Consider the following 20,408-nt stretch of genomic DNA (forward strand, 5'->3'; position numbering starts at 1 on the left):
GCAGCACTGCCAGAGGCAAAGCTGAGTCGCTCCTGGAGCACAGTAACCTGGGAGGGCGAATGCAGGCCAGCACCCCTGGGCCTTCACCACTCCGTTTAGTTACAAGGGCCCAGGGAGACGAGGTGGGTCAGGCACTCCAGTCCCATGTGGGGAAGCCGAGAGCCTGCCTGAGCCCACAGTGAGAGGGTGACAAAGGCCAGCTGTCCTCCAGCCTTCCTGCTGTACTCAGCAGCTCTGAAAGAAATGCAAGGAACAAAGAAGATGACTTCTCTCATACAGCAGATAACGAATGTTCTGATTCGCAGCCCCTGAGAGCATCAAATCCCAATGTCCCCGGCCAGGAAATTTACAGCCTGCCATTGACCCTTCTGGAGGGCCCAGACAGGGCAGTGTCCCCTTGCTGGTTCCTTCATGGGCAGAGATGGCTGGTGAATCCCACGACCTCTGTGCCGGCTGCCCTCGGCCTCCAGTGGCCCGGCCAGGGTCCCTCAGCTCTGGCCGGTGCTGGGCTGGTCAGTGAGGACAGACCCAGAGGCCACCCAGCTGTGTGCGGGGGCGGGTGGAGGTGGAGGGGACAGGCCTGGGCAAGGGCAACCCCTTCTCTGCCTTTCTGCTTTATGTCTAATTATAAAAGCAATTCATACTCATTGTAAAATTGGGGAACTACATTAAGGTGCAAAGGAGAAAATGAAAGTCATCTGTCATCTCGCTGCCCAGAGATAACTGTCATAACTACTTTGTTATATTTCTCTCCAGTCCTGTTTTTCTATTTGGATCATACATATGCATATAAGTGCATTTTTTAATTATAATAATACTCTGTAGCTGGCTTTACCCCCTGCCTTACGTTATATGGTGAAATGTTCTCACAGTTAAAATTTTCTTTAAAGTTATTTAATGGCTATATGGTATTGTGTTAATAATTTAACCATTCTCCTATTTTTTTTTTCATTCTCCTATTTTGACTCTCTCTCTCTCTTTTTAAACCAAGGAGACTTGGCAGTTTTTAAAATTCTGCCCAAAGGGCGCTTGGTTGGCTCAGTCGGTTAAGAGTCTGACTTTAGTTCAGGTCATGATCTCACGGTTCATAAGTTCGAGCCCCACATCAGACTCTCTGCTGTAAGCTCAGAGCTTGTTTCAGATTTTCTGTCCCCCTGTCTACGCCCCTACCCCATTCACATTCTCTTTCTCTAAAGTGAGTAAACATTAAGAAATACTTTTTTCAAAAAAATAAAATTCCACCTAAAAATTTAGATCCAGCTTTTTAGCTGCTGAGATGGAACAGTTCTGGGTTGCTCTCTGCCATTCACACTGAGAGGGGCCTCTCAGGTTGAACAGCTCAGGTGACAGCAGAGGTAGAGTATTTAGAAACACAAAAACAAAAACAAAAAATAAAAACCACCACCATCGGGATGCTTAGGAAAGGAGTTTCCTGGGACCCCTGGGTGGCTCCGTCGGTGAAGCGTCCTACTTCAGCTCAGGTCATGATCTCACGGCTCGTGAGTTCAAGCCCCACGTCAGGCTCTGTGCTGACAGCTCGGAGCCTGGAGCCTGCTTTCGACTCTATGTCTCCATCTCTCTCTTAAAAATAAATAAACATTAACAAAAATTTTTTTTAATTAAAAAAGGAAAGGAGTTTCCCTCTGTGCCTGCAGCTCATGCAGTGCCCCTGCTGAAGAACGATGGGCATAGCCAGCATGGGTGTAGATGTGCCCATCCTTGCAGGTGGCTTCTTGGCATGGGAGCTGGTGGAGAGGGCTGGCAGTCCTTGGTTCACGTTTTGCCTGTGCCACAGGCTGGTGTGATCTTGGGCCAGTCCTTCCCCTGCCCCGTTTCTCCGTTTCCTAGGCTGTGAAAGGGACCTGATGTCAGAGTGGCTGAACCGAATGCCATAACACTGCCTCTGAGCCAGGATGCTGTCAGTGGGGAGCAAAGGGACACACGCTTGTTCCTAAGGCATTAATTGGGTTTCCCTGCCCTTTCTGGATCCCTGCTCAGCATCCCAGAACCAGGCCCACGTATGATTCATGGAGAACCCAACCCCTAGAGAAATTTCCCATTGTGTTCAGGGCTCAGGGGTCACGCAAGCAGGGTTTCTGGAGGTTTGGAACTGGATACCACTAGAATATATGCTCCAGGAGGGCAAGAGCCTTGTGCTTCTCGTTTACTTGGTGCCCCCGGTTCCCAGCACGGGGCCTGGCCTACAGTAAGCCTTCAGTAAATACTAGCAGACCCAAGCAAGTGGTGGCCTCTTCCTGCCTCAGTTTCCCTTTCTGTTCTGCTAGGCCATGAGCTCTGCAAGAGCACAGATGAGCCCAGTTTACCTGAGTCCTCAATGCCCAGCAAAGACACTGACGTGTGGAGAGGGTCCATGAATGCATAAACAGAGAACAAATGGATTGATGAATAAATCATGTCCCAAGAGAGTCAGAGCTCATGACGCAGGCCCTTCCTTCTCCCACCTCCCCTCCATAGTGGGTCCCTGGCCTCCCTCTGAAGGGTCCTGGATGATCCATCCCTCTGTCCCTCCTTGGTTGAAGTTGGCCGCCAGGAACTCTGAGACTTCCTGGCTGTGTGACTTTGGACAAGTCACTCTACCTCTCTGAGCCCCCATCACCTCTTCTGCAAAATGAGGCAGATATGATGTACTGAAAGGGCTTTATGAGGCTTGGTGCCCGATTGCATATAGCTGGTGCCTGGAAGGTGGTAGGTACCCAAAGAAGCAGCCCCTCTTGTTGCCAGTGGCCTGGCCCTCTGTCCACGATGAGCTCTCTGACTCGAGTTGGCTGAACAATTGACTCTGGGAGGGACATGAGATAATCTTGAGCTGGGGCTACCTGAGAGGCAGCAGAGGGTTACAGATCCCCTGAGACCCCTGCAGCTGTCCTTGGCAATTCGCCTTGGCCCTGCCATTCAGTGCCCTTTCCCCTGCCGGGAAGGCTCACGCTACAGCGGGGGTGGGGGGTGCTGGGGGGGGCGGGCCTCGGCTGGGAGGCAGGCCGCTCCGCTGGAGAACTGTTCTCCTGATGCCCCTGTGATGGGAGAAGGGAGCTGGCTGCACTGCCAGGAGCTTCCACACCAGGCTGCCCTGGACCGTGCTGTAGGGGCCCCCATGCCTTCACTGCCTGTCACTCATGGCTCTGGGCCTCCCGTCTCCAGGCTTCAATCAGATGGAAGATTTGCAGTTTTGATGAGAGGAGCAAATGAAACAATGCACTTTCGCCTCTGCCCCCGCACGCTCCTGAGGTTGTGCTACAGTAACTAGTAACTTTACTAGGAGCCAGCCCACGGAGGTGGGGAGCGTGCCGGGGCCTCTCGCAGCTACCGCAGGCCGCCTGGCGGAGCTTCTGAGAGTCTCTGCCTCTGCGCCTGGCCCCGCCACATAGTCGCCGTGGGACATGGACAGGTGACTTCCCTCTCTCAGCCTCCGTGTCCTCATCTGCAAAACCAGGGCGGCCACCTTCCTGGATTTCCGGGAGAAGCCTCTGATGCTGTGCCTGCGAAGGGTCTGGCTAAGTCCAGCCTCAGTGAGAGTGACTTCCCCAGGCACCCAGGCTTCCCAGACCTCAGTTTGCCCAGGTGTACTATGGAGATGATGATCCCACCCATGGCTTCAGGTCATCGGGAAGGTTCCATAAAACCAACCATGTAACCCACCTAGCACAAATATATATTGCTCATTTAGCTCGTTATTACGGGATTTTGTGCTGCTAGTGGGCAAAGCCAGCCAGGATGAGACCCTGCCGCCGCCCGCCCTGCCCCCTGCCCAGGGCTTCTTCCTCTGGCCCACAATAGGAGGCTCGTACAGGTGGGACCAGAGTGACCTCCCTCCGGTTTGCCAGGTCAGAGCCACACTCCCAGTGTCTGGAGCGCAGCGGGGGGATGGCCACGCAGCACCTGCTGCCAGCTACCTGACCGGCTGAGTCTCCAGGAAGCCGCGGTGGAGGCTGGGCCTTGGGGTTTCGGCTAAGCCCTGGGGTGCTGAGCAGACAATGAACTTTGGTCTTCTCCTGAAGTGCCCCTGTGCAGTCTCCCAGTGCCCCAGCGTCTACTTTTCTGGCCACACAATGTCAGAGCGCCGAAGGAATGCCCCAGCCACAGTAAATAGCTTTATTGGTTTTTTTCGGGCTGTAAAAGTAATTCTTGTTTATTGCAGAAAAAAAAATCAGAAAAGCGTAAATTAAGAGCACCCCAAATCCCAAACTTTTGGCTGCTTTTGTGCATATGCACATAAAGATATAGATTGTTTTTACAAAGATCGACTCTTATGATACACGCTTTAAAAATTGAAATGAGAATACTTGATTTTTTTAATGTTTATTTATTTTTGAGAGAGAGACAGAGCATGAGCAAGGGAGGGGCAGAGAGAGAGGGAGACACAGAATCCAAAGCAGGCTCCAGGCTCCGAGCTGTCAGCACAGAGCCCAACACGGAGCTCGAACCCATGAGCCATGAGATCATGACCTGAGCCAAAGTCAGACACTTAACCGACTGAGCCACCCAGGGCACTCAGGTGCCCTGAGAATACTTGATTTTTAACTTTTTTGTTACAAAATATGACACAGAATGACCATGCAAAATAATTGTTCAGTTGACATATTATTATAAGGCAAACTTCTGGAACCACTGCCCAGGTGAAGAACTCTGCCAGCCACCCTAGAAGCCTTCAGTGTGCCCCCTCACCCTACCCCACCACAAAGAGTTACTGTTAGCCTGACTTTTTTTTTCTTTTTTCTTTTCTTTCTTTTCTTTTCTTTTCTTTCCTTTCCTTTCTTTCTTTTTTTTTTTAAATAATCTCTCCTCCCAGCATGGGGCTTGAACTCATGACCCTGAGATCAGGAGTCACATGCTCTACTGACTGAGCCAGACAGGTGCCTTTTTTTTTCTTTCTTTTTTTAAAGTAAGCTTTATGCCCAACATGGGCCTTGAACTCATGACCCAGAGATCAAGAATCATGGTCCACCGACTGAGCCAGCCAGGTGCCCCACTGTTATCCTGACTTTTAAGGTCATCACTTTCTTGCTAGTTATCACTCAGTGTGAATCCCTAGATACTATAATTTTGCCTTTAAAAAAAAATCTCTTTTAAGTCCCTTTTAATCTATAGATGTATTTTTTTAACTTTTTTTTTTTTTTTTTTTTTTACAAAACATGACAGTATATCTTAGACCTTGTCCATGTTAGTAAATGTGACTCTCATTTTTATTTTTATTTTTTTCAATGATTCCATTGTTCCATCCCAGGGTTGAACATAACTGACTGGTACCCCCCACTGATGGACACTTAGGTTACACTTTTGCTGTTACAAACAATCCTATGCTGGAAATCTTTATACCTATCTTTTTATGCACTTGAGTAATTCTTAGAAGAAATTTCTGGAAGTAGAGTCATGGGTCCAAAGAATAGGTTTGTTTGTTTGTTTTTTAACAGTATGATTCACTTGCCATCCCATTCGCCCATTTGAAGCACACAACTCAATAGTTTTTCAATGGTATGTTCAGAGTTGTGCGATCATCACCACCATCAATTTCAGAACATTTTCATCATCCCAGAAAGAACTCCACACCCATTTCTTCCCAGTCCCTTCCCCCTACCTCTAGGCAATCACTGCTGTAAAAGAGTCTGCAAGGTTCACCCATCGTGGACACTTCATGTAAATGAAACCATACAATGTGCGATCTTTTGTGACTGACTTCTTTCACTTAGCATATATTTCAGGGTTTACCCATGTCACAGCACGTATCAGTACTCCTTTCCTTTTTCTTGCTGAATAATATTTCTGTGTGTAGCTAGACCACATTTTATCTATTCATTCATCAGTTGATGGGCATTTGGGTTGTTTCTACTTTCTTAGCTATCATGAATAATACATCTGTGAACATTCATGTAAGATTTGGGATGAACATATGTTTTCCCTTCTCTCAGATCTGTACCTCCCAGGTATAGAACTGCTGGGTCACGTGGTCATGCTACTTAAGCTTTTGAGGAACTCCCAGACTGTTTTTCTTTTTTTCTTTTTTTCTTTTTTTTAAATTTTTTTTAACGTTTATTTATTTTTGAGACAGAGAGAGACAGAGCATGAACGGGGAGGGGCAGAGAGAGAGGAAGACACAGAATCAGAAGCAGGCTCCAGGCTCTGAGCTGTCAGCCCAGAGCCTGACGCAGGGCTCGAACTCACGGACCGCGAGATCATGACCTGAGCTGAAGTCCGACGCTTAACCGACCAAGCCACCCAGGCGCCCTTCCCAGACTGTTTTTCAAGATGGCTGCACTGTTTGCATTCCCACCAGTAGTGCGTGAGGGTTCTGATTTCTCCACATCCTTGCCAACACTTTTCACTGTTTTTTGTTTTTTTTTTTTGATTACAGCAAACTTACTGTGTGTGAAGTAGCATCTCATGGTTTTGATTTGCATTTCCCAAATGGCTAGTGATTTTCAGCATCTTTTCATGAGCTTATGGACCATTTGTATATCTTCTTTGGATCAATGTTTATGCAGATCATTTGCCCATTTTTAAATTGGGTTATTTGTCTTTTAGTACTGAGTTGTAAGAGTCCTTTATGTATTCTGGTTACAATTCCTTATCCAGATATATGGTTTGCAGATATTTTCTCCCATTCTATGTCTTTTCACTTTTTTTTCCTTTTTTTTTTTTAATATTTTATTTTAAGTAATCTCTACACCCAACGTGCCTCGAGCTCACAACCCCGAGATCAATACTTGCACGTTCTACCAACTGAGCCAGCCAGGCGCCCTGTATTTTCATTTTCTTGACGATGTCCTTTGCAGCACAGAAGTTTGTTATTTTGATGATGTCCAATTTACCTGTTTTCTTTTTGTTGTTGTTGCTATGCTTTTGCGTCATATTATCGACTAATCCTAGGTAATGAAGATTCAGGCCTGTGCTTTCTTCTAAGAGTCTTATAGTTTTAACTCTTATATTTGGGTGTAAGATCCATTTTGAGTTAATTTCTGTGTAGGGTGTGAGGAAGGTGCCCAGCCTCCTTTTTTTGCAATGTGGATGTCTAGTTGCCCCAGGCACCATTTGTTGAAAAGACTATCCTTTCCCCACTGAACTTTCTGGGCACTCTTTTTTTTTTTTTTTTTAAGTTTACGTGTTTATCTTGAGGCAGGGGGTGGGGGACAGAGAAAGAGAGGAACAGAAAGAATCTCAAGAGGGCTCCACACTCAGCATGGAGCCTGATGCAGGGCTCAATCCCATGATCCCATGACCGATAGATCATGACCTGAGCCAAAATCAAGAGTCAGACGCTTAACTGACTGAGCCACCCAGGTGCCCCTGTCTGGGCACTCTTGTTGAAGATTAATTGTCTGTAAATGTGAGGGTTTATTTTTGGACTCTCATTCCGTTCTGTTAATCTATATATCTATTCTTATGTCAATACCACACTGTTTTAACTACTGTAACTTTGTAGAAAACTTCCTATGGTTTCTCCAACAATGTTCTTCTTTTTTCAATATTGTTTTGGCTATTTGGGGTCACTTGAATTTCTCTAAGAAATTTAAGATCAGCTTGATAATTTCTGCAAAGAAGCAAGTTGGAATTTTGTTGGAGATGGTATTAAATCTGAAGATCAATTTTGGGAGTCTTGCCATCTTAACAATATTGGGTCTTCAGATCCATGAACATGGGATGTTTTTCCATATATTTAGGTCTACGTTAATTTCTTTCAACAGTATTTTGTAATTTTTAGAGTATAAGTTTTATACTTGTTTTGTTAAATTATTTGTAAGCATTTTATTCTTTTATGCTAGTATAAATAGAATTAATTTCTTAATTACATTTTGAAGTGTTCATTGCAAGTGCACAGAGATACAGTTGACTTTTTTTGTATATTCATCTTGAATGCTGCAACCTTGCTGAACTCATTTTTTAGTTCTAAATTTTTGTGTGTGGATTCTTTAGGATTTTCTATTTACAAGATCATGTCACCTGAAAATAGAGATAGTTTTACTTCTTCCCTTGCAATCTGGATGCCTTTCCCCACCTTGTTAAGTATACTGGCTGGAACTTCCAGTAAAATGTTGACTAGAAGGGCAGGAGTGTACATCATTGTCTTGTTTCTGGTCTCAGGGGGAAATCACCCAGTCTTTCACCATTAAGTGTGATACCCAATACTCTCTGTAGGAAGGCTCATTTTAGGCTTTCCTGAAAGGCTGGTTGGTTAGAGCCTCACTATTAGCAGCATATGAGAGGGACCCCAGTCCCTAATCTCCTTGTCAGTAGCTCCAGGTTTTAGAGGTGAGGAGCCCAAGGCCAGAGAGCGGAAGTGCTGCATACATCATCACACAGTTGCTCAGCTACCTGCCATTCCAATTGTCTTTGGTCACTGGGGAGTGAGCCTCTGGGACACTCAGTCTTCCCTCCCCTGATGGAGATGCCTCGCGACCCACCAAGAGCAGCCACTGGTGCAGAAGGAGACCTGGCTTCTGTTCTGGACCTGGCCACGGACTTACTGCATGACCTTGAGCAAGTTACTCCCCCTCCACACCCCTCGCAGCCCCAGGCCTTGGTTTTCCTATCTGTGCAGTGGGAGAGGTGGTTCAACTCTGAAGTCTCCACGTCTGACCCGTCTGACCGTCCACCCTTAAACCTGGGCTGCTTCTGCCACTGCCCAGAGTGGCCACCAGAGGGCACCCCAGACCAGCATTTGGCCCAGCTAGGGCACAGGGGGCCCTGGGGAGGCTGAGAAGCAGGGTGTGTTTTTAAGGAGCTGCTAGCTTTGCTTGCTCAGGCTTCCTTGTGGCTACACCTGCCAGGCCCTGTGCCTCATTCCTCTGGATGTGCCCTGGTCTCTGAGGAGGGAGGATGGAGACATCACCCCCAAGGCCAGTGACCTTGCACTCATCCCTGACTGCCTTGGTTTGGCTGCCTAAGGCCCAGGCATCCGGTGTCAGGGCCAACAGCCTTGAGTGTCTCAGCCGGGAAAGGTTTCTACTGTCTCTGGGCCCCTGTGGGCACCGCATCCTTTGCCTACTGCATTTCGTGGCAGTACAAAGCCTCCCTCCTGGTGAGTTCCTGGCCACCTGGAAAGGAACAATTACAGCCCCTTTAGGACATGGATGGATTCTTGCCGGGGGTCCTGGACAGTGTAGCATCTGAAACCACACCCTCTGGGACTCCCAGATTCCTCAAGAGACCGACTCCCCAAACCTCAGAACTAGGCACCTTAGGCATCAGAGACCACCCGACACTCCCCAGGGCAGAGTATCTGAGCCCCGTGGCGAAGGATTCTCCTGGGAGCACCAGAGGGGTTCCAGCAGCCCTCTCTAGCCTCCCCCCGATGCTGATTGTACCCTCCAAATAGAAGCAGAACTTTTGCTTTCAAATCGAGCTCCCAGTCAAAGCAGCAGCTCTCAGCCCCTCGCGTGGAAGGACACTGGAGCACGTGCCCAGATGCCCGCCACGTTTGCCTGGAGCCCCCATTGTTGTGTCTTCCCCCCCTTCCACACCGGGTCCTCTTGAAGGCAGAGTGAGTGTCCAGTTCCCCTACGTCCACTTCAGGGTGGCTGGCTCAGGACTTGGCGTCCAGTAGAGAAGCTCAGCAGGTGTCACCATGGGAACCCTGACCCCATCGTCTCCCACTCCGGGGACCAGGGCTGCCTCTGCCCCTTTCTGAGCCGTACGACTTTGGGCAGGTCACTTGGGTTTCTGCGCATCCACTTTGTTTTTTCTTTGTTCCTCTACTTCCCTCAAACGGTCACGGGGGTCAGAGCAGAGATGAGAGCCGTGGTGTGAAGGGTGACCTGCTCTCCCTGTGTCTGACACAGGGACACAGGCCCTTATCACCCCTGCTGCAGCTGTGGTGTCAACCAGGAGGTCACATGGAAGAGAGGTGGACAGCAGGCCACATGACTCCCTGGGATTTTCAAATAATGGCTGGCGTTTTCTGGGCCCCTTCTGTGCACCAGACATTGTGCTGAGTAGCTCACCTGGGTCATCTCTCTTGATCCCTTCAGCGACCCTGTGAGGAGGACGCATTACCGTCCTCAGCTTTGCAGATGAGGAAACCGAAGCATGGAACCATTAGCTACCTCGCCCAATGTCCCACAGTTGGCAAAAGGTGGGGCTGGGGCTTGGACCTCCGGCCTCTGGAGCCCACGCTCTTAGCCACTGGGCCACTTCCTGCCTTGAGCAGATGTGGGGCTGGGACGGGCAGTTTGGGGTCTTTTTGTCCACGACATAGGAACCTCCAAGGACCACAGATCCTCGGTTCTGATCCTCTTTTCTAGACTTGTGTACCGAGACCAGAAAGGAACCCCTCCTCTCAATCTCTGTCTCTCTCTCTCACACACACACCAGGGCCTATGGGGCAAAGCAGGACCCCAGCGACAGCAGGTGTTGTCACAGCAGGGAAATTGGGTAATCCTCAAAGCCCCTATGAGTCTCAGAATCTGTGATTCGAAAAGTCATCTCGGGGTCTCGTCCACAACAGCCAACCTCCCGTCTTGGTCGAGCTCATTTGCCCAACTCGGGGGTCTTGGGAGAGGGTGAAAGGAAGTACCTCAGAGGCTCAAAATGATGCCCACCCTCCAGCCCAGACACTGGGCACCAGCAGGCTCCTCCTCCCCAACGCCCGGGCCCTTATCAGGAAAGCAATTTGGGTTGGTGGGGAGGGGGAAGTCCGAGGCCCCGGGCTCCGGCAAGGTGGGTAGGAGAGATAGGGAAGTGGGGAGGGGGCCGTGGGGCCCTGCTGGGAGGGCCTGAGGATGGAAGGGATGCCGGGAGCCAGCGCTGTCCTTGCTGGCCTGGCCTCTTGACATGGTCCCAGAGCTGCCTTCCCTCCTTGCCAGGCAAGGCGCCCGCACCTTTAATTAGCGAGCAGCAGCCTCTCCCCGATTCATCTCAGTCACTGTTTAATTAGCCGCGCACAAGGCACCCCTACCCCCCAGCTCTGGGTTGAGCAGCCTGCCTCTCTCACGGAGGCTGCCACCACCTCATGGTGTCCCCTCTCACACACACACACACCCCACCGTATTTATTCTGCTCCCCAGAAGGGGGGATGGGGCGGGCACGCCTGGCTGAAACCTCAAGGAGATTCTGGGCACTGACGCTTGTATTCAAAGCATCCAGCAAACATTATTAGGGCTTCGAGTCTGCGCCAGGCTGGCGCTGGGCGGAACCCAGGCTGGATGGGGGTGGCCGGCCGCCGTCCTGTCCAACTGTTCCAGAACGGCTTTTCCCTTTGGGAGGTGCCGGGACACCTCTCCAGCTGGTCCCAGGGTGTTGGGAAAAGCTTAATAATCCTCCCTGTTGCTCCCCCCCGCACCCCGCAACCAGAAAGGAATGACCCTTTCTTCCTTCGCCTCCCTGCCCCAGAGCCCAGCAAGCCCCCCAGAGAAGGCTGCATCCACTGCAGGGGAGAGGGCCCTTCCTCCAGCCGGGCCTCCGCAGTGCTCAGATCCCAGAGGCCCGGGCCGAGGCCATGGGCAAAGGGAGGCGGTGAGGCGTCTCAGTCCCGCTCTGGGGCCTTGGGGGCACAGGAGAGAGCCCACAGCCTGTGGCCGAACCGGCTGCCCTCTGTTGCCCTGAAGCAGGGTGGAGCTGGTGGCCCCGGCAGCGCTCACACCCTTCCGGGCAGAGCCGGGGTGCCACCGCCTCAGGGCAGCCAGCTGGAGGCTGGAGGCTCAGGTTCCAGCAGCCCTGCGCCCCAGTCCCTCCTGTGGCTCCAGGCAAATCAGCCGCCCTGGGGCCTCAGTCCTGCCCACAGAAGGGTGCCGGCCCCCCTGCTCTGATATGGACTAGGGACACAGAAGGACTAATGCTTTATCTGGTACTGACCGTCTGTGTGGCCGCGGCCAGCCACCAAACTGTGCCGTGCCTCAGTTTCCCCATAATGTCTACCTCGTGGGCTGTCCTGAGGATTAAATGATTCACGATGTTTAACACACTCAGAACGGTGCCTGGCAGAGGGAGGAATCATTGGCTGTTTCTGCCATGATTTCCCCTGCTTTTACCGATCGATATTTATTGCCAGGTATGAGGGACTCGGTGGTGAGTAATATGGCAATCTCCCTGCCTTTCAGAGTTTTCTTTCCGGTGGGGGAGGCGGATGAAAACAAGTAAATAAAGGAAAAGTGCAATTTCATCTGAACAAAGTCTGCGGTTTAGTTAATAGTAATGTGCCGGCGTTAACATCTTGGTTTTAACAGATGTACCATGGTCAGGTTAAGGGACGCGGTGACGTCGAGAAAAGTGGATGAAATGTATACAGCGACCCTCTGTACTGTCTTTGCAGCTTTTCTGTGAACCTAAAATTATCCCTCCCCCAAAAAAGTTTATTTAAAAAGTACAATTTCGGGTAAGGGTAAGTGCCATGAAGAAAATAAACAGGGCTAAGATAGAAGAGGGTGTGGGGGCCGTTGTAGACAGGGTGGGGTCTAGGAGGGTCTCTGTGAAGAAGTGACACTTGGGAGAAACTGAGTGATGGGAAGGAGCCAACCTTGGGAGATGAGGGAAGGGCCTGCCCCAAGCGGACTGACCGGCAAGTGCAAAGGCCCGGAGGCAACCACTGCCTTGGGAGGTTTGCAGTCCACCCGCTGGGTGGGAGAGGCTGGATGTGGGGAGATGCGTTCAGAGGAGGAAGTAGCTTCCCTTCAGCATCATTTTGCCCTTTCAGAGGACAGGAAGGAAGGAGACTCGGCAAGAGCCTGTACCTAGCACTCTGGTACCTCTTTTTTTTTTTTTTTAAAGTAAGCTCTACGCCCAACACGGGGCTTGAACTCACGGCCCAGAGATCAAGAGTTGCACGCTTCACCAACTGAGCCTGCCAGGCCCCTCTCTAGTAGCTCATTTTAGTCTGTAACTTAGTTACCCCGTGGGGGCAATGTGGTCATTTCGCTTCTAGACAAGCCGGTGGACAGGTGGAGACTCGGCCCATGTCACAGGCCTGTGCTTGGAAGGAGACACCTCCTGGGTGTTGAGGTTGTGCTGGGGTCTCGCTGGGAGACACGGAGCGGGTCCAGGCCTGGGTGTGGCTACGGAGGGGTGGGCCAAGCCAGGCACCCTGTGGATGGGGTCTCTGGCCAGCATGAGACCATGTGTCACGGCAAGGGAGCACCTCTGTGTGATAGTTACGTAATCCACTCCAGTAACAGTAACACCACACGTATGTCATACAAAATTCTGGAAGTCCAAAACAACAGATAGGGTGACAATTTAGATTCCCCCCTCCCCCCCACTTTTCCTCCCCAGGGATGCTGTCTGAGACCCGTTCCTTGTGGTCTGGACGACAACTCTTGGACCACACCAGCGGACCATCGGCGGGCCCCCTGGTACCACCTTCCAGAAAGCCCTAGATGCAGGGCTGTCTTTTCTCATCCTCATCCCCAGCCTTGCCGTGTGTGTATTGAGCCCTTCCCGTTAAGTCAGAGTGAACTGGGGCGCAGGCAGGTTAAGTCGCTCTCCCACAGGGTTCAGACTCAGGGACTCTCTGACAGCATTGTACAGATGAGGAAAGCGAGGCACAGAGAGGTTGTGCGACCAGCCCCCCATGACTCTGAGCGGGTTGAGGGGCCGGGACCCGAGTCCGGCTGGCTCACTTCAGAACCCACTGCACCGCTGCGGCACCGTCCTGGGAGAAACGCCCCCAACTCTGGAGCCCACCGGACCCAGGACTGATGTCCACCACTGCCTGGCTGCATAGCCTCGGGCAAGTCACCGTCTTCCCTGCGATGCGGGGGGGCCCCCCCCAGGACAAAGAGAAGGAAGCTTTCCTCTCAGATGGCTTGAGGGTGAGTGCAAGTGGTGGAGAGCTCAGGCGTGGGGCGGGCTCCGGGCACACTGGTCTCACCCCCGCTTGTCATGATGGGCAGGAGGAAGGGCACGGCCAGGTGGGTGCTTCAGGGGGCCCTCAGCTCAGGTGGGGCCTTCCTTCCCTGCAGCTGTGCAGACAGAGCAGGGGGTCGGCCCACGAGAGGGATGGGTGGAACCCTCTCCCCACTGCCTCCCAGCACGCAGCCACGCTGCTGACCCAGGAGTTCTGAGGAGTCAGGAGAGGGGAGGGGGGTTTCCAAAGGTTTGTGTGATGCCCGCCCCCCCCCCACCCACACACAGACTGAGCACCAGGACCCTGCGGGGGTGGGGAGGTGGCTGGGGCAGGATGCAGAGGAGGAGGCTGCAGCCAGAAGCGGGCACCCAGGTGCCAGCTTAGGCTGGATTCCTGGGGATCTCCATACTGGCAGTGTGACCTCAGGCTGGTGGGCTGGCCTCCAGCCAGGCAGGCTCAGAAAACGGATTCATCTACCTGCCCTGCCCACCCCGGGATGATCAGAATGTTGGGGGCTAAAACAATCAGATTCTCCAGGACAAACCCAAATGCCAGTTTTTTTCATCTGCAGTGTGCACCAGACTGTTAGGGGCCAGACTATTTTAGTCCCCCATCCGGTTCCCTTCCTCACACCCTAGGCCCTGAGAACCTGGGTTAGTAATGACAAGGGGGCCCTGGGATCTAGGTGTAGACCGAGGTCTTGGAGTGATCCTAGCCAGGCTGCATCAGAACAGCACCGTGGAGCGGAGAATGCTGGGACCGGGGAGGCAAAACCACGCTTGGGTTTGCCGCCCGGCTCTGCTGTGTCCCTGGGCATGCTAACTCACCACCGTGAGCCTCATTTTCCCCATCTGTAAAACGGGGCTGTTATCAGGCCGAGATCTCACCGCAAAGATAGAGCTTGTGACACAATGCACAACCTGTAGTAGGTGCTCAATAAATCACTCTCCTCCACTGACTAGCCAAGTAATCTTGTTTTCCAAACCCTACGGGGCCTAGAGACAAACTCTGGCACTTGTCCTGTATTCACACGGCCGTCTGGGATCTGTACTTTGGCTGCCAAATGCTGGAACATTTACAAGAAGATGGAAGAGATGATTTGCAAGTGGTGCTGTCCCTGCTAATGGGGCTTGGTGGTCACAGGGCCTCCTCTGCAGGTGCCAGGAGTCTCCTGAGCCCGAGACACCTCTCTCTTGCCCAAGGCTGGGCTTGCCCAACTCACAGAGGTTTCTCTTTGGCAAGTCCTTTTTCTCAAAGGCTCCTGACAAGACAAGACGCCGCCTTCTGTCCTGATGATGCCTGGGTGTTGCGTGTGGTCTGTAAGAGCCGAGGCTGCTGCGGAGGGTGGAAGGGGGCTGGGTCAGTTCTTGCCGGGCATCCTTGAGGGGCCTTCACGCTCCGATCCCCCCCTGACCCGTGGAGCAGGGCTGAGGGCACATGGCAGGGCGATGCTCCCCTGTGGGCCAGCGTGACCGTGCTTGAAAAACTGGGGGTTTCTGAGGGGGTTTTCAAGGCAAGGAGGATGATTTTTAGAAAACATTCTGTCTTTTCTGTGAGGTGGAAACTGTGAGCCAGATATGACCTTGACCATCAGTGTTTTTCCAGGAAGATGCTAAATTGATATTGGGCCGAAAAGGGCATTCGTGGTCAAATAAATTTGGGAAACACCACCATGAACATCCGATGGGCTTCCTCACTGCAGGTTTCTCAGGCCCTTTCCTGAGCATTTGCTAAGGGCAGGGGCTGTACCTACTCAGCAGCCAGGCCTGTTGGATGGTCATGTTCTTTTCAACCGTCTTTTCTTTCTTTCTCCCTCCCTTCCGTCCTTCCTTCCTTCCTTCCTTTCTTTTTTAAATTTATTTATTTATTTTGAGAGGAGAAAGAGGGAGAGCGTGCGCAGGGGAGGGGCAGAGAGAGAGGGAGACAGAATCCCAAGCAGGCTCCTCACAGCCAGCACAGAGTCCGATGACGTGAGGTTCACACCCACGGACCGTGAGATCACGACCTGAGCAGAAACCAAGAGTCAGATGCTTAACTTACTGAGCCACCCAGGCGTCCCTCAAATTGTTTTCTCAAAAAGCATCTCGTGAGACTAGAGGGCTATGGAACACACTTTGGGAAATGCCGAAACGGTTGAAAATTTCCCCCTCCTCCATGTATGAAAGCTGGAGGACATGAGGGGGAGATGGAGGCCAAATAAGTTGAAAGGACTTGGAGGGTGTTCGAACCTTTATTTTATTTTGTAAATGGTGTATTATTTATTTATTTATTTATTTATGGGAGAGAGAGAAAGAGTGCATGAGCAGAGGGGAGAGGTAGAGGGAGAGAGAGAGAGAGAGAGAGAGAGAGAGAGAGAATCTTAAGTAAGCTCCCCGCTCAGTGCAGAGCCCAACTCGGGGCTCAATCCCATGACCCTGGGATCATGACCTGAGCTGAAATCAAAGAACCAGACTCTCAACAGAGTGAGCCACCCAGGCACCCCTCCAACCCTTATTTTATTTTTTTAAATGTTCATTTATTTATTATTTTGAGAGAGAGAGAGCGACAGACACAGTGAGAGAGAGAGAGAGAGAGAGAGAGAGAGAACAAGCAGGGGAGGGGCAGAGAAGGAGGGAGACAGAGGATCCAAAGCAGGCTCTGTGTGCTGTCAGTGCAGAGCCCAAGGTGGGGCTCAAACTCATGAACCATGAGATCATGACCTGAGCTGAAATCAAGAGCTAGACTCTCACGCGACTGAGCCACCCAGGTGCCCCTCCAACCTCTACTTTAAAGCTGGGACTTTGGGACACCTGGTTGGCTCATTCAGTGGAGCGTGTGACTCTTGATCTCAAGACCATGAGTTTGAGACCCACATTGGGTGCAGAAATTAAAAATAAACTAATCTCTAAAAAGCTGAGACTTTAATCCCTATTTTATGTGTGTCAACTCACAACCACCCTGGAGAGTAAACACTGCTGTCGTCTTCATTTTTCTGAGGGTAAACAGAGGCACAGAGAGGCAGGCCCTTCCCCAAGGTTCACAGCTTGTAAGCGGGATTTGAACTCAGGCTGCCTGAATGAGGGGCTACACACACAACCACCGCGCATGCCTTCACCACGGAGGCTGGGTTGGTGAAGCCGGCCCTGCCCAGCAGCCACACGCTGAGGCTCCTGTCTGAGGGTTAAGCTTCCTGCAAGAGGCTGGTCTCCAGTGTTCTTGGGAGAGTCTGCCTCCCATTTCATAGGATGACAGTCTTCAAGCTCTGAATCCAGGGCCTGGGGACACCCAGTAGGCGAGCCCTGCTGTCCACAGCTTGCCTAGCAGCAGTCTGGCCCCACCAAGAGGCTCTGTTATGGTCTCATTTCATCCGCACCCCGGTTTCTCCATTCTTGCAGGAGAGGCTTAGAGGGGAGCCAAGACTCAGAGCGGGGAAGTAATTGTCCCAGCCACACAGCCAGGAGATGGTGAGGCTGGGATTCACAGTCAGGCAGTTGGATTCCAGAGCTGGATGTTCAGGATTCAGGTGCCCTTGGTGACAAAGCAGTGGCTTTCCGGAGCCAGGGCAGGGGTACAGCAGCAGGGTCACGCCCCACCACGGCCCTGTTCTCCTCTGACTCGCCATGGCCCCTACCGATCCTCTACAGTCCCCCTCTGGACAGATACGTTCTCCAGTTCCTTGCTAATGTCTCCGGGCCTCCCCTTCCCAGCCTTACACAGGCCAACAGTCAGTAGCATAAAAACAGGCAGATCACTCAGGGCTTTATCTCCAGCTCCCGGAGCAGGGTCTTGGCCATAGCCTCCCTCTGGGGGGCAGACTTTTTGTTCTGGGTGTTTTTTCTTCCCTTTGGTTCACCGGTTCCTGGAGGTGGGCTTGTTTGTCCGTCTGTGTCCATCCACAGACCCTCATTGGACACCTGTCGTGGGCCTGGCCCCAGCTGGGCTGGCTTCTGTAGCAGCTGTGCTGGCCCTCACTTGCCCAGAGGGTAGGCAGGACTCCAGGATGCTTCCAGATCTCCCTGGAGTCAGGGATGCATGACTGTATGGGCAGGATCTATTGCTTGACAGTAGGACAGGACATGGGTTCAAATCCTACTTCAGTAATTTAATAATAAAGACACAAATGACCCATGTTTTTTTTAAATGAGCAAAGGATCTGAGTAGACATTTCTCCCAAGAAGATATGTAAAGAGCCAATAAGCACACGAAAGATGCTAAACACTATTAGCCATCAGGGAAATGCACATCAAAACCACGTGGGATATCACATCATACACACTAGGATGGCTCTAATCAAAAAGACAGATCATAACAAGTGTTGGCGAGGACATAGAGAAAATGTGACCTTCACGTACTGCTGGTGGGAATGTAAAGTGGTGCAGATGTTCTGGAAAACATCCTCAGAAGACGAAACATAGCATTATCCTATGCCCCAGCAATTCCACTCCTAGGTGGATCCCCCCAGGGACTTGAAAACACATGTCCACACACACAAATGACATAAATGTTCGTAGAAGTATTATTCATAATACCCAGAAAAGTAGAAATAACCTGAATGTCTTTCAACTGATGAATTGAGAAATATAACATGGGATGCTACTTAGCCATTAAAAGGAATAAAGTGCCGACCACACACTATAGCACGGGTGAACCTTGAAGTCATGTTAAGTAAAGGAAGCCAGACACAAGCACCACACATTGTGTGAATCCATTTATATGAAAGGTCCAGAACAGACACATCTGGAGAGACAAAAAGTGGTTGCTTATGGCTAGGAGCAGGGGTTTGGGGAAATGGGGAGTGACTGCTAATGAGTAGGGTTTTGTGGGGGGAATAATGACAAACTTAGCAAATAGTGGTGTTGGATGCACAGCTCTGTGAATACACCAGAAACCGTTGAATTGGACTCTAAATGAGTGAATTGTGTGATATGTGAATTACATCAGCATAAAGCTGCTATAAAAAGTTAGGAAATACAGATAAGCAAAAGAAAAAAAAATGGTAAGGTCATAATCCTATCATGTAGAGACAACCCCTGTTACATTTTATTTATTTTTTTCCCTGTTACATTTTATTTTATTTTATTATTATTATTCTATTCTATTCTATTCTATTCTATTCCAGTCCATTCCATTCCATTCCATTCCATCCTATCCTATCCTATCCTATCCTATTATATTTTGAGAGAGAGAGAGAGAGAGAGATGAGAAAGAGAATCCCATTGTCAGTGTGGACCTAGGCGTGGGGCTCAATCTCATGACCGTGATCAAGGCCTGAGCCAAAATCAAGAGTCGGACACTCAACCAACTGAGTCACCCAAGTGCCCCCTCCCCTGTTACATCTCAATGATACTCTCCCAAATTATATTGTTGCCCTACATGCTGCTTTTTCATTTGATAATACATGGAGAACATGTCAGTAAACCTACCTGGATGTAAAACCGAATCCTGCTTCAACCACTCCCTGGCTGTGGGCCTTGGGTAAGCCAACCTCAGCTCTCAGACACTTGGTCTCTCCACCTGTAAGGTGGGGTAACCCAAGGACCCCCTCCAGAGCAAGCAGAGAGGACAGAAGGAAGGACATGGCACACGTAAGGCACGTGATACAGACACAGGGCCCAAGGGAAACACTCTGAAGGTGGAGGCCCTGTTCAGATTCCATCTGGGCCCAGCTGAGCACTCCCGCCAGGCCCAGCTCCTCTCTGTGCCGTTCTGTATGTTCCAACACATCATGGTTTAAAACATCCATCGTTTAAAAGTAGGGAGGGTGGTCAGGCACTGACCCCGGAGGTTGTTGTGACCCTCTGGAAAGAAACCACCCTTCCCAAGCACCTACTGTGTGCCTGGCGTAGGCTCATGTTGTCTCCTTACAATATCATCAACCCCATGTGACAGATGGGGAAACTGAGGCTCAGGGAGCTGCCGCCTGCCCTTTGCAAACAGTCGAGGGTGGAGCTAAGGTTCATTTCCAGGTTTGCCTCTTGAAAGTCAGTGTCCTTGCTGCTTTGCTGTCCTCCAAGGAAGGGACACCTCTGAAAAGCCTTGAATCCTGTCCAAATTGGGGATTGGGCTATTATTTCCCAGACCTGGAGAGGGAGCAGCCCAAGGGGGAAGTCACTGCTGCTAGATTTTGAACAAGAGATGTGTTCATGTGTGCCTACTCGCTCTGAGCCCTCTGCTGGGCTGTGGGGACACAGTAGGGGCTTGAATGCGGTGTCTGCTCAATGCACAGGCTGGCAGGGTGGCCGCCAGGGTGAGCCAGGGCCCCACCTCCCGGGTAGGGGTGAGGGGCACAGGCTCTGCAGCCAGACAGTCGGGCTTGGAACCCCACCTCCACTGGTGACGTGGGCAGCTACCCCACGGTCTGAACTTGATTTTCCTGTGACAGGTGGGAGTAAGCACTGAATAAGTTAGAGTGCCTGGGGTCACTCAGCGTAGCTCCTGACATGGGATGAGCTTTGGTATCACTGGGGTGAGCCAGGCTGACAGAGACAGGGAGCCCAGGAGGAAGGGCCCCTGAGGGGGCTTTTGCCCACGCTGGGGTTTTGTATGCTCCCCTCCAGACCCAGCGGATGGGTGGCCAGCCCATATGAAGGCTTGGAGACGGTTGGCCACAGCTTCCCAACCCATTGGCTAGGAGAGAAGA

The 20,408-nt window shown here is 51.2% G+C and overlaps 1 protein-coding gene across 1 annotated transcript; it reads left to right on the top strand.

Annotated features, from left to right (window-relative positions):
* The first annotated feature begins 421 nt into the window (after positions 1–421).
* LOC125935970 (uncharacterized protein C20orf203) lies at positions 422–18,819 on the top strand. The gene is given in 6 exon segments (XM_049649812.1): positions 422–512; positions 3,715–3,808; positions 10,558–10,615; positions 10,617–10,663; positions 10,665–10,775; positions 10,777–18,819. Coding segments are annotated over 6 exon segments (510 nt in total). The 3' UTR covers positions 10,886–18,819.
* The last annotated feature ends 1,589 nt before the right edge of the window (positions 18,820–20,408 follow it).

Source organism: Panthera uncia, assembly GCF_023721935.1.
Source record: "Panthera uncia isolate 11264 chromosome A3 unlocalized genomic scaffold, Puncia_PCG_1.0 HiC_scaffold_11, whole genome shotgun sequence".
In the NCBI taxonomy this organism is placed as follows: domain Eukaryota; kingdom Metazoa; phylum Chordata; class Mammalia; order Carnivora; family Felidae; genus Panthera; species Panthera uncia.